Source organism: Hypanus sabinus, chromosome 13, assembly GCF_030144855.1.
Source record: "Hypanus sabinus isolate sHypSab1 chromosome 13, sHypSab1.hap1, whole genome shotgun sequence".
NCBI classification, from domain to species: Eukaryota; Metazoa; Chordata; class Chondrichthyes; order Myliobatiformes; family Dasyatidae; genus Hypanus; species Hypanus sabinus.
Window position 1 is genome coordinate 106,302,356 of NC_082718.1, and position 13,918 is coordinate 106,316,273.

At 45.4% G+C, this 13,918-nt stretch overlaps 1 protein-coding gene across 2 annotated transcripts in view; it reads right to left on the reverse strand.

Annotated features, from left to right (window-relative positions):
* Window positions 1-11,502, reverse strand: part of gatc (glutamyl-tRNA amidotransferase subunit C) — a 24,593-nt gene extending 13,091 nt beyond the window's left edge. For both annotated transcript variants that reach the window (XR_009515473.1, XM_059988366.1), the window contains exons 1-3: window positions 11,092-11,502; window positions 7,972-8,022; window positions 6,835-6,995 (exon numbers count right to left, since the gene is read on the reverse strand). Coding sequence is in view for 1 of the 2 variants with exons in the window: in XM_059988366.1 (XP_059844349.1) it covers window positions 6,835-6,995; window positions 7,972-8,022; window positions 11,092-11,253 (374 nt within the window). In the remaining variant the exon portion in view is untranslated. The remainder of the gene's footprint in view (window positions 1-6,834; window positions 6,996-7,971; window positions 8,023-11,091) is intronic.
* Between the last annotated feature and the right edge of the window lie 2,416 nt (window positions 11,503-13,918).

Below are 13,918 nucleotides of genomic sequence, written 5' to 3' on the forward strand. Positions count from 1 at the left end.
AAATGAGAGTGGGACGTGCAAAATGCCTCATTTCCCCGGCGATGTAAAGCTACGGGACATGGCCATTGTCTCCTAAGTGATCCAGTTACGGGAATTTGTAACAAAGTTGGGGTTCTCGTCTTGGGATTTGACACCAAATTAGGAGGCCAGTGAATCGGGATTGTAAGTCCAAAACTTGGATCTGGTTACACGGGTAGCCAGACGGGAAACCAGCAAAGATGGACGTGGGTGAATTTATAGAAAACCCGACTCTGGAGGCGCTGGAGGTGGCCTCCAAATCGGACTTGATAAAATTGGCGAAGGAGTTAAACCTCGCAGGGGTGAGGTTGTCAATGAAAAAGCGGGAGGTGCGAAGGGCAATAACTCAGTATTATTTTGGGAAGAATGTGTTTACAGATGAGGTATTGGAAAATATCCCTGAAGAGGCACCAGCTAGTGGGATGGCTCAGTTAGAGTTGGAGAAATTAAAGTTGGAACATGCAATTAAGTTAAAGCAGCTGGAGGCAGCCGAGAGAGAGCAAGAGAGGGAAAGGGCCGAGAGAGAGAGAGAGAGAGAGAGAGAGCATGAAATGAGGTTAAAACAGCTGGAAGCAGATGAAAAAGAGAAACAGAGGAAACATGACTTGGAGATGGAGAAGTTACGGCAGGAGCCACGAGTTCCGGGGTCAGACCGAGAGGAGCAGTTCAATGTTAGTCGAGAGTTGAGGCTAGTAGCTCCGTTCGAGGAGACGGATGTGGATAGTTATTTCTTGCTTTTTGAAAAGGTGGCCGTGAATCAGAAGTGGCCCAGAGGTCAGTGGGTGGCATTGTTACAAAGTGTGTTAAAGGGGAAGGCACAGCGGGCATATATGGCGTTGGCCGTGGAGGAGGAGAGTTCTGACAAAGTAAAGGCGGCCATTCTCCGGAGTTATGAGCTAGTACCTGAGGCCTATAGACAAAAGTTTAGAAATTTAAGGAAAGGGTGGAATCAGACGTATACCAAGTTTGCCTATGAGAAGGGTGTGCTCTTGGACCGGTGGTGCACCGCAGAGAGAGTGGGAGAGGATTATGGGCATCTCAGGGAGTTAATTCTGATTGAGGAATTTAAAGGTTGTGTTTCGGAGGATATCCGGACGTATTTGAATGAGAAGCCGCTTAAGTCCATCTCGGAATTTGCTAGGTTCACAGATGAATACGCCCTAACCCACAAGACAAAGTTTTCCTCGAATAAAAGTTCCTAGAGAGACCGGGGAAACGATCGAGAAAGTCTGCCGGCTGAGGCAGCGGTCCCGCCGGAAGCTAGTGGTAAGAGGGGGAACCTTAGAGGGGGAAAGGCCAGACGGCCAGAGATTTCCGGGCTTGACCTGTTTTAACTGTGGAAGGGGGGGGAATATTGCATCTTGGTGCTTTGCTCCGACGAAAGAGACAGAAAAAGGGACAGCAGCAGTCCCTATCAGATGTGCCGTGGTAATCCGTAAATCGACAAGAGAGCCTCGGGTAGACAGGGTACGAGAAGGGTCTGAGACTTGTCTGTCACACGGAACCGTGTCGGTGAAAGAGGGAGGCACACCAGTTCCAGTACGGATCTGGAGAGACACGGGGGCTGAGCTGTCATTGATTAGCAGTAAGGTGCTATATTTTGGTCCTCAGACGGGAGAGGTAGCCCTGAGAGGCATAGGAAAATGGACCGAAGTGGTGCCCCTGCATAGGCTCATTCTGAATTGGGAGCTGGTGTCTGGACCAGTGGAATTGGGGGTACTGCCGGAGTTGCCGGGGGAAGGCGTGGACGTCCTTCTGGGTAACGACTTAGCAGGTGGAAAGGTGGGTGCAGCCGTGAAGCTGACAACCAAGCCTGTGAGGGTTGAGGCCCCGCCCCTAGATTCCAAGATCTATCCCGCATGCGCGGTCACTCGTAGCCTGCCGAGAGAGGCAGCTGAGAATGAGAGCAGTTTAAATCCGACCAGTTTTGATTTGGCCGAGACGTTTCTACCGACCCTGCACCATGAGGGTTTAGAGGGTGGTAAAACGAAGAGTAGTAAAGTGAAAGAGGGTAAAGGAGTGGAGACAGATCTGCCCTTAGCGAGGAGAAAGGTCCTAGAGGCAGAAAATAAAGATGAGGAACTGATAGAGCGGTTAAGAGGTCCAGAGTTGGACAGGGATGATCTGTCTGGTTTGGCAGAACTGTTTGAAGAAATTGAAAATTCTAAAGGTGTTCCCGATAATGAAATGAGGGCAGCTCTAGATGAAAAGGGTGCTCTTGCCTTGAAGAAGTCTGCTGGGTTGGCAGATGAGGTTGTTTCAGCCCGCGGGGTTGAGTTTACTCTGGAAGGGAGTTGCCCAGAGAGTACCTGGGAGGATCGGGGAAACGTAGAATTTGAAAAGGGTACGGGTATTGAAAGCCTGGAAGAGACCAATATCCCGTTTGAGTGTGTCCAAGATGGGGATGCACGTGGTACTGAACCTAGTAACGGAGCTCAGAAAAAGTCTGAGGTATTTGGCTCAGTGGAACGAGACAGCCGTCCTTGTGGGTCAGATAGACTTGGTTCAGTGAAGAAAGGGTTAACCTTGGTAATAATGGGAAGTGAGAGTTCCCAGGTGTGTGTGCTCGAAGGGGTGCTGAAAGTTAATGCGGAGTTCACAAATGGGGAGATAAATATTATCATTGAAGGAAACGGGAAATCTGTAGTTCCCAAATCGAATGAAGAAAGTTTAAACCCTGCCGATTGCTTACCGACTCAGCCGGCAGGTGACAGGGCCCCCCACGCTATTGTTATTCCAGAATGTGGTATGAAGAGACAGAATTTGAAATGCTGCTTGAGCAAAGCGGTCGAACGAGAAACACATAGCCTGAAGGGTCCTGACGAGAGGGTTAGCCACCTGTGTAAAATTAAAGAATTGGGTGGAAATTCATAAGATGGTCTAAGGTTGGGACACGGTGTTGTTAAAATAATTCCTATACCTCGCCACATTACCCAAGCTCCCCACGTGGGAAGTACCCGGAAACGAGGCGAGGGTTGATGGGAACGCCCTTTTTAAATAGCAAAGCCGGTTGTATGGGATTTCGACTCAGCCTGTGAATAATAAAGACAACCCCCTTGAAGTCTGCCTGTTCAGCTTGAAAACGACAGAAAGATTTGTAGTTCCATAAACTTTTGTAGATGCACGGAAGCTAAGATCACACCTCCTTACAGTTGTTGCTGAAGGAAAGAAATAAAAAAAAAGGTGGTTATTAAATTGGTCTGATGCTACTAGACTTTAGTACAGTACACGATGTTAAGATATTGAAGAAAGTGACACTGTAATTGTTAACTGTTTAGATACTGAAGTGAATGTATCACTGTATTACTCTGTAGAAAAAAAACTTTGGTGTTGTGTTAGATTCTAACACCCTGTAAGACTCTGTATTCATTTTTTCCGATGGTAAAAAACACCCTGAAGAAAGGGGGTGTTACATCCGTAGCCCCCTCCTTTGTGAGAATCGCAAGATCACCGTTGGGTTGGGTCAAGGGACCCAGGAAATGAGAGTGGGATGTGCAAAATGCCTCGTTTCCCCGGCGATGAAAAGCTACGGGACATGGCCATTGTCTCCGGAAGACCAAGTTGTGTATTGAGTACTGTACTATTCATTGAAGCCCCTCAGGGGATAACCAGAGTGGGCTGGTTGAGGGATTGCATCATCCCAACTTGATTGACATCTGAGACCCCCTGAGGAAGTATAAAAGAGGGTCTGGGGAATAACCCCTTCAGACGTACCAGAAGAAACGTTAAGCGACCACGTAATAGCAGGAAGTCATCTGAAGGAAGCCACGTGCATTCAATTCCGTGGCTGGAATTGGTGGCTGGAACCACGGAAAACAGCTTTTAGCTAACAACGGGGAAGCCCGCTCCCCTGACTCAACGGATCGGCATCTTAAAAGACCTGGGGCAAGTTTAAACCGCATCACTTTAATGGGAGCTTAAAGTGATGCTTTAAGCATCACATAAAGCATGAACGAACTGATAGTGACTGTTATCTTTCTATCGGACAATACATTAACCCCAGACAATGATAGAGCTATTTCTTATTGGTTATTATTATACCCGCGCTTAGATTTAGTATTGACGACATATATTATCTGTATGTTTGCATTAATCTTATTTTTGTGCCCTTTATCAATAAATACTTTTAAAAATAGTACCATCAGACTTCAACGGACCTCTCTATCTTTGCTGGTAAGTGATCCAGTTACGGGAATTCGTAACACACCCTTAACCCATGACCGGTAGTTGTGCACACCAAAACACACATCCCAATATATGTTAAAAACTGGACTTTTAAACTAAAATCATTCAAATGTTATGGCTATAACCAGACATTTCAGTAATATTTGTTATATGGGTTATATATATGGCAATGGCTCTCAAGTTTGTTATTTTCTACTCGTTTCTTTGTTTTGTCATTGCAGGCTCATTTTTCCCTTTAGCCATTTCCATTTGGTTACAGATTTTCGCTTTTACAATTTACATTCCCACCCCCCTCCCCAGTTCTTTCTGTACCTCTATCACATCTAAAACTGTTTTCAGTATTGTTAAATGATCATTGACCTGAAGCACTAAATCTTGTTGTAAATACTGTCTGATCTGCCAAGCATTTGTAGCAACATCGGTTCCTCTCTACCCAAGGTTGGCAGATTCTCTGCAACGGCCTGTTGGATTAGAGACAATAAATTACATGAAATTTACCTGGATGCAATAGAGGAAGGCTTTAGGATTAACGAGTCATTGAAATACTCCTTGTTTCTTTGCACCTCAATTAGATTTTTAGTGCAGTCAAATACACTACAGTCCTAGCAACCTGGGTTCAGCTCCCACTGTAGTCTGTAAGTTTGAAAGTTCTCCCTGTGACCACATGGGTTTCCTCCAGGTGCTCCAATTTCCTCAAAGACGTACGAGTTAGTAAGTTAATATGTAAATGGGCAGCGTGGGCTCATTGAGTCAGAAGGGCCTGTTACTGTGCTGTACCTCTAAAAGAAAAGTTCTGGGATGCTGGGCAGGACCAACAGTAAATGCCATTTTGCTTCTAACCGACTGTGAATAGCACGTGACACACTGTGTCCTCTTAGCTTCTCTAGCTGATGAATAAAGTTCTAAAAGGTCATGAGGCTCATCACATACACAACAATTCTTTTGACTGCAATATAGTCGTACAGAGAAATGGCCCTTCAGCCCACACGTCCATACTCACCTTCTTGACCACCCACACTAAACCAATTTGCCTACATCAGTTTGGTATGCTATACCGTGCCTACTCCAGTTATCTGTCGAACAATGCCAACATATCTGATTCCACTACTTTCTCTGGCAATGTGCCTAGATATCAGCCGCTGTGTCAAAATCTTCCCCACTCAAATCCCCTTTAACATTTCTTCCTCTCACCTTAAACTTGAACATTCTTCTTTTGATATTCCTCCAACGGAGGAAACAATTCTGACTGTTCCTAGTTCAGCACTCTAACAGGCCCTTCCAGCCCAACAAGCTGGCAATGCCCAATTACACCCAGAGGAAACCCACTTGGTCACAAGAGAACGTCCTTACCGACAGCGATGGTATTTGTTATATTTCATAACTCTAGAGCCAATTAAAAGAAAAACGCGGGTGTAGGGATACATGTGTACTTGGTTTCTTTTCCTTAGTGAGGCACTCACATAAGACGTAGGCATTTCAAGTACTTTTACATATAACCCATAATGAGCTATGCAAACAAAGAATGCTCAACCAAACAATATATTTACAATATTAATCAAATATTACTGAAATGTTAAATACACTACAGTACTGAACGTAGGTCACTGTAGTGTTATGCTAGCATGTTGCCTATAATTCTTTCTGCTCTGTATATGCATCTTATAAATTTATATACCTCTGTCAGCTCAGCTTTCAGCCTCCTCTGCATCACGGAAAACCAACTCAGCCTAACCAATCTCTCCCCATAACTGAAGTCCTCCAATTCGGCAAATATCCTGGTGAATCTCCTCTGTATTCTCTCCAGCATAGTTCAAAATTCCCCAGCATCTCTTTCAAAATCAAACAACTTCAAGAATAAGCTCTTCTCGGGCTTCCAGCCAGGTACAGATATCAATTAGAACAGACACTTCAAAACGTCACTTATAATTGACATCTGTGCCTGGCTGGAAGCCCAAGAAGAGCTTATTCATCATATACCTGTATGCCGGGAAAGCACTAGATCCAAATTCAAGAGTATTTTCACAGTTCTCCACAACTCTAACGAAAGACAATGCAAGAAGTCTATACCAAGATCACACTGCTTAAGAGCAGGCAGTTTCTCTCAGGATAAGGCATCTCTGTCAAGGTCTGTGTTCATCGGTCATCCCAAACAGGCCCTGAGAAGCTGCTGGTAAGATGATTTCTCAGGAGAAATAGGAATAGACTACATAACCGCTTCAGCTTCTGCCTCCATTCAAGGTTGCTCAGATCTTGGTCGCCGCTCAGACCTAGGTTGCTGTTCCACTTGCCTATGACTCCCCAATATTCCAAAAATCTGTCTCAGTGTTGAATAAATTTTATGATTCAGCTTCCTCAGCTCTTTCGGGTAGACAATTCAAAGATGCATAATCCTCTGTGGAAAGATTTCTCCTTAACACTCTCTTAAATGGATGAATCTAGAATCTAGAACATACACTGTACCAATGCCACCATCCTGCAGATCATGAAAGAGTAACCGATTCTCTTTCCGCATATTCTGTTTGATCTGCTGAGTATCACCAAGAAGTCGCATCCTTATTCTAAAGCATTTGTGTCTATAGATTCACAAATGGATAACCACTTTACAATCATATATTAAGAGACAGCTGTTACCGATCCTCCAGTACTGAATACATGGGCTCCACATCCTCAGTGTCGACAACATGCAGCTGGCTGGCAAATTGTATGGCACTTGCCAGTCTTCGCACACCCTCCTGATTCCGAAAATCTACAAGCGCCAGGCGCTCCAGGTGGTCGATCATCTCCATGGATACCTATAGTTTTTCCAGGAAAAGATATGGAGCTCATTAGTGTAACGTCCCAACCCCAAATTCAGCAGACTGTAGCACAGTGAGAACAGCCTGGACTGATGATCAAGAACCCCCACTATCTCCCACCAGTTAAAGTATGTATGCGTCACCATAAGCTCCTAGAGATGGATCAATGGGAAATTAAAGAACTACAATAGACTATATGAAAAAAACTATGCATTAATACTGACAACCAACCAATGTGCAAAATAAGTCAGTGTGTTAATAAAAAAAACACCAAGAACATGGGCTGTAAAGAGTCCCTGAAAGTGAGTCTAAAGGTTGTGGAATCAGTTCAGAGTTGAAGTGAGTGAGGTTATCCATGCAGGTTCAGAGCCTGATGGTTGTAGGGTAATAACTGTTCCTGGACCTGGTAGTGTGGGACTTGAGGCTTCTGTACCCCCTGCCCAATGGAGATTGCAGGAAGAGAGCATGGCCTGGATGATGGGGGTTCCTGATGATGGATTCTGCTTTCTTGAGGCAGTGCTCCTTGTAAATGTGCTCAGTGGTGGGTAGGGCTTCTCCCGTAATGGACTGAGCTGTATCCACCACTTTCTGTAGACATTACGAAGCACTTTAAACTCCGTATATCAAGCTAATGTGATGAGGACAGAGTGTCCCTGGACTAGGAGTTGTACAGTCAAGGCTAGGCTGACTGTACAGACCCAAGGCCAGGCCCACTGTACAGGCCCAAGGCCAGGCTACATGCACATGAATTTCAGGCAGAGATCGCTATGGTGCAATCAACAATGGACACACAGTTTACGAGCCAGCTCCCACATCCTCAAAAAGGGATCCGATCGCCACAATCCTAGCCCCACTACAGAAATGCAGCAATGGGATCAACCTAATAAAATACTTGTTCTCGCTGCCAATTCTGTAGCAGAGTCACAAATTACTGGCTCTCAGCTGCTTTCAGAATCCGCTGCAGCTTGCTTACCTCCGGAGACTGGCTGGACTCAGTGGGCTTCCAGGTTGGACTCCCAGGCACCTACGAAGATTAAAAATAGTAATAAATAACATAATACCAGCTGCAAGTGCTCATGGTGTTCAAAGTAAATTTATTATCAAAGTACATATATGTCACGACCTAGCAATCCATTTTCTTATAGACATTTACAGGAACAATTAGGAAATACAAGAAATTAAAAAAATCAAACAATGACTGACAAATACCCAAAGTGCAAAAAAACACAAACTGTGCAAATATTTTTTAAAAATATTAAGAACATGATAATCTCAAGAGATTCTGCAGATGACAGCAATTCAGAGTAACACACACAAAATGCTGAAGGAACTCAGCAGGTCGGGCAGCATTCCTCATCAGAATTGAGAACAAATGACTCACTAAACATTCCTCGCTACTTGTTAATGGACGGCCAAAGGAGCTTGTGCAAGGGGAGAACTCTGCCATAGTCATTGAGAACGGAAGCAGGTCCCTTGGCTCACCATCAAGCAGAATCAGGTTTTATCACTGTTGGAAATCTGTTGTTTTGTGCCAGCAGTACAGTGCAAGGGAAATAAAATTACTTCCAGTTACAATTATTAACAAGTTATGCAAAAGGGAATAACAAGGTTGTGTTCTGGGGTTCATGGACTGTTCAGAAATGTGAAGGCAGAGAGAAAGAAGCTGTTCCTAAACTGCTGAGTTTGAGTCCTCAGGTTCCTGTACCTCTGCCCTGATGGGGGCAATGAGAAGAGGGCATGTCCAGGATGGTGAAGGCCCTTCATGATAGAAGCGCCACCTTTTGAAGATGGAACTGACTTGAGTTTACAATCTGCAGCCTCCTGTGACCCTGTGCATCAAGTCTCCATACCAGGCTGAAATGCAATCAGTCTCCACCATACATATACAGAAACTTGCTAGAGCCCGTTTTATAAAATCACCTCAAACTCCTAATATAGTATAGACTGAGTCCTGATGAAGGGTCTCGACCCGAAACGTTGACTGCTTCTTTCAACGGATGCTGCCCGACCTGCTGAGTTCATCCAGCTTTTTTGTACGTCTTGATCTGACCACAGCATCTGCAGTGTACTTTGTGTATAGTAGACACTGGCATACCTTCTTCATGATTTTAACAATGCGTTAGGTCCAGGACAGCTCCCCTAAGATGTTGACACCATGGATCTTGAAGTTTTCCATTGCTGACACTTCAAAGAGGACTGGTGTGAGTCCTCTCAACTTTCCCTTTCAGGAGTCCACAATCAATTGCTTGGTCTTGCTGAGGTTGCAGTTACTTAAACAAACACCAGCCGGCCCATGGACTTTCTGTGCATCAAGTGGTTGTCTGGATCCAGTAATAAGCAGGGAATGAAGTCCTAATGAAGTAAGGGAAATTGGCCTAGAGAATATGTTCAATCCTGCTAATTGACTAGTATTTTGTGGACGGGATGAAGCGTAACTCGGTGTAAAATGGCGTGTGCACAAAAATTGTAAGTGACAATACAAACACCAAGTCTAGAGGTGGGTGGAAGTATAATGTTCTATTAGTGGTCCTACAGAAGGATCTGCTATGGATACACCTACAGGGAAGTTGTGTTCTACAATCCTGGAGAACAGAAACATCCAACCAGATATGATAAACCCAAACATAGCTCCAATCTTGACACTGTCCCACAGTAATTATCTGTTCCAGCTTTGCCACCATATGTGGCAAGAATTTTAAAATCCCATATACCAAGTGAAAAACTGGGAAGAGGAGGGTATGGCAGAGGAATCTCAGAGACACCATAATCGTGACCATCTTCAAGAAAGTCTGATTATGGTGATTACAGAGGCTGTGACTGGAAGTCATTGCTGTGGTGCTCCCAGTGGCTGAAGAGCTGTTCCCCGTAGTGTAGAACTCATCTCTTCAAATGCAGAGTGGGAGCAGCTTGTCAACATGCGGACTTTTTCAAACTCCATCAGCCAGGAAGTGTGAGGCATCATCTTCACATCAGGCCGACTGCAGAAATGCATCTCGTTGTCCCACTGCATCTTTCAATCTTCCTTGCTGCAGTGCCCCATCTCCCGTCCAAGCCACCCACTGGACTGAAAATCATCTGAAGGACTAAGTTCACATCAGCATACAGCATGTTAGAGACACTCATTAACTAAATTTGAGAGGCATGGAAAACTTTGATGACGCCTTCAGTGTTTCAGTGCAGATTTCGCCCGCCTGAGGAAAGCACTATTTGAAGATTAAGACCTCAGCCCTTGGAGAAAAGTCATGGTCTACCAAGCAGCTGTGAACCCTGCCTTCCTATGTTCCTCAAATGACAGTGGATAGTAGGTACCTCAAGCCACTAGAAAGATAAAACCAGTGATATCTCCGCAACATTTTCCAAGCCTACTGGCAGGATAAGCAGCAACCAGAGTCCATCCCAGGCTAACAAACTCAGCATTGAGGCCCCAAGAAGCATTATGCAGCATACTGTATGTTTAAAGTACCCAGTGATCAGACTTATGATCAACAGAATCCCTATACAGAGCCTCTACTCTGATGATGGGTTTCGTCTCAAAAACGGTGACAATTCCTCTCTCCTGCCCCCACCACAGATGTTGCTCAACCTGCTGAGTTCCTCCAGTAGATAGTCTGTTCCTCTGGGTCCCAATGTCCATGTGAGGCTCCATTCCACCCTGAGCTGCCAGTGGGAAGAGATGATCAGGCAAAGGAGTGACAACAATATGCTCAAAGCCCCCATGAAAAAGATTACAACATCCTCACAGACTCTTGGGCATCTCTGGCTAATCACCACTTCAAGTGGCAAAGGACATGGGGGGTGGGGGGCATCCATTGAAGGTCGGAGTGTCCAGAAGGAGCACAGCACTGAACCATCCACATCTCTTGTCCCACACACTGGCCTCATCAATCACCTCGGGGCGGAGGTAAAAGTCCTCCTCGATTTTCAGGGACTGCCTTGACGGTGGTAAAGCCAAAAAACAGCAACTGATACCAATGGCTGGCTGGCAGGTCACAGAGGAGAGAGGGGAGGGGATGAGGAGAGAGATGCGGGAGAACGGAGGCGGCAGGTTCCTCCCTCCCGGGACGAGGCCCCGTCCTCCAGCCAGCCCCCCTACCTTGCTCTGCCTCTGCCGAAGCACGAACGCCGCAGCCGCCTCCTTGGTGCCGGCCGGTCCCGTTCCTCCGGCGGCCCACACCCGGCCTGCAGCCCAAGGAATCGCCGCCCGGGCAGGCCGAAGCCATGCCGGTAGCAACACCCACCGACCGAGGCCCCACATCCCGGCTGCGATCAAGGGAAGGTCCGGCCCTGGCTCGAGGCCCCGCCCTTTGGGGAGGGAACAGCTCGGAGGCCGGGGCCTAAGGCGACCGAAGGCCGACCGGAGGCTGCAAGCACCGCGGGGAGTGACTCAGTGAACGGCAGACTGAACCGGTAACCCTCCCAGACCCTCATTGAAAACCAGCAGAACGGATCAATATCCCCACACACCCTCATCGAAAACCAGCAGAACAGATCAATATCCCCACACACCCTCATCGAAAACCAGCAGAACGGATCAATATCCCCACACACCCTCATCGAAAACCAGCAGAACGGATCAATATCCCCACACACCCTCATCGAAAACCAGCAGAACGGATCAATATCCCCACACACCCTCATCGAAAACCAGCAGAACGGATCAATATCCCCACACACCCTCATCGAAAACCAGCAGAACGGATCAATATCCCCACACACCCTCATCGAAAACCAGCAGAACGGATCAATATCCCCACACACCCTCATCGAAAACCAGCAGAACGGATCAATATCCCCACATACCCTCATCGAAAACCAGCAGAACGGATCAATATCCCCACACACCCTCATCAAAAACCAGCAGAACGGATCAATATCCCCACACGCCCTCATCGAAAACCAGCAGAACGGATCAATATCCCCACACGCCCTCATCGAAAACCAGCAGAACGGATCAATATCCCCACACGCCCTCATCGAAAACCAGCAGAACGGATCAATATCCCCACACGCCCTCATTGAAAACCAGCAGAATGGATCAATATCCCCACACACCCTCATCGAAAACCAGCAGAACGGATCAATATCCCCACACGCCCTCATCGAAAACCAGCAGAACGGATCAATATCCCCACACGCCCTCATCGAAAACCAGCAGAACGGATCAATATCCCCACACACCCTCATCGAAAACCAGCAGAACGGATCAATATCCCCACACACCCTCATCGAAAACCAGCAGAACGGATCAATATCCCCATACACCCTCAGCGAAAACCAGGGGACTGAGACAATAATTTCATAAAGCTTCATCCACAACCAGCAGACAGGATCAATAACTTGCAAACTGCACAAGTAACCCCACAGACCCTATACAATAACCAGAAGATCTAGATCAATTACCCCACATATTTAATCAAAATACCATGTCAAACTACTAACCCCATAGGACCACAAACCCCTAATCCGTAACCAACAGGTGTGAATCATTGTTCTTCACCCTCAATAAACTAAATAGCTATCATCACAGACTGTAACTGAAAACCAGCAGGCATTGATAAATAGACCTAGATCAATTACCCCACAAATCCTAATCAATAAACCATGTTTGAATTAATAATTCCACAAATCTGATTTCCAATCAATAGACATATTCTAATCAATTGCCCATATGCCTTAATATATGTGTTCTCAGTATGATGAATAAACATACTGATGTGGCAAAGAATTCTTTCAGAATGAACCTACTGATCTAAAACAAGACTCCTAGATAAAGTTGATTAATGTATTTTTCATGATGTCAGCCGAAACACGCTTACACTTACATTTTTGTTGTAGTCTTTCCTGTCAAATTCACTGGGACTGTTGACTCTGTTCTTCCTAACCTGGTGCCCTATACAGTTGAGTGAATGTGGCCACTCAGTGGACTGAGTGTGGTGGTGGAGGCACGTAGAAGCTATTTCAAGTAAATAATAAACTGAATCCAGTTCCAATTTCCAAAATGTGTTTAATTCTCATTTGCCATATTTCAGCTGCACTTCAACTTATGAGAGGAATCCATTCCTGGAAAAATGTTTTGTTAAAGAAAATTTCATAAATTCTAAAAGCTGGGTGTGATACATTTTGATGCACATTCCCACATGCAAAGAGTAACCTTCCATTTGTTACCACAAAGAATAGTTTTGTAAATCAAAACCTCAAAGATTTTGTAGGTTCATGATTCCAACATTTGTAAATCAATAAAATACTGCACTGATCCTCTGCAATAATGCATTGGTTCTTGTGTATTTGTCATGTATAGGATGACTCAAGGCTTTTTCTCCCCCCTAGACCCGAAATGCAGTTGAGGAATCCTTTCTGAGAAATTGCAGTAGTCCTTCTAACGAAAATACATCAACAATGTAGTCAGGTAGGAAATTCTGTGATTTAGACTCATTGATGTGAAAGGTAAGTGTAATCAGGATTATGTGTTTTCCTGGAAAGGGGATTTGGAGCTGGTGTCTTTCCAGTCTGTTTGACAGATCTGGTTTCTTCATTGCAAGAATATGTAGGGTTGGCTCTGTCTCTCTCGTGCACAGAGAGGAACAAGCGATGGGTAAAGTGAGGGGGACGCAGTGAGCACAGGGAACTGCTACAAAGAAGACGTGTGGAGACAAAGACAAACATGCATGTAGGAGAGAGCGATCGAGTCATGGAAAGTAAAGTAGGACACGGGGTGGGGGGAAGAGAGGGAAAAAAAGCAAAAGTAAAATAAGAAAATATAAACAGGAAGCAAATCCCAGAAGATATTTGGAAAAGAAATAGAATGGGAGACTAAATAAGAGTGGGGGGTGGGTGGTGGTTAATGGTGGTTGAGAAAGAGCAAGGAAGTAAAAAAGTGAGAAAGAAATTTAGAGCTAGACTAAAGCAAGAAAAACATCAGG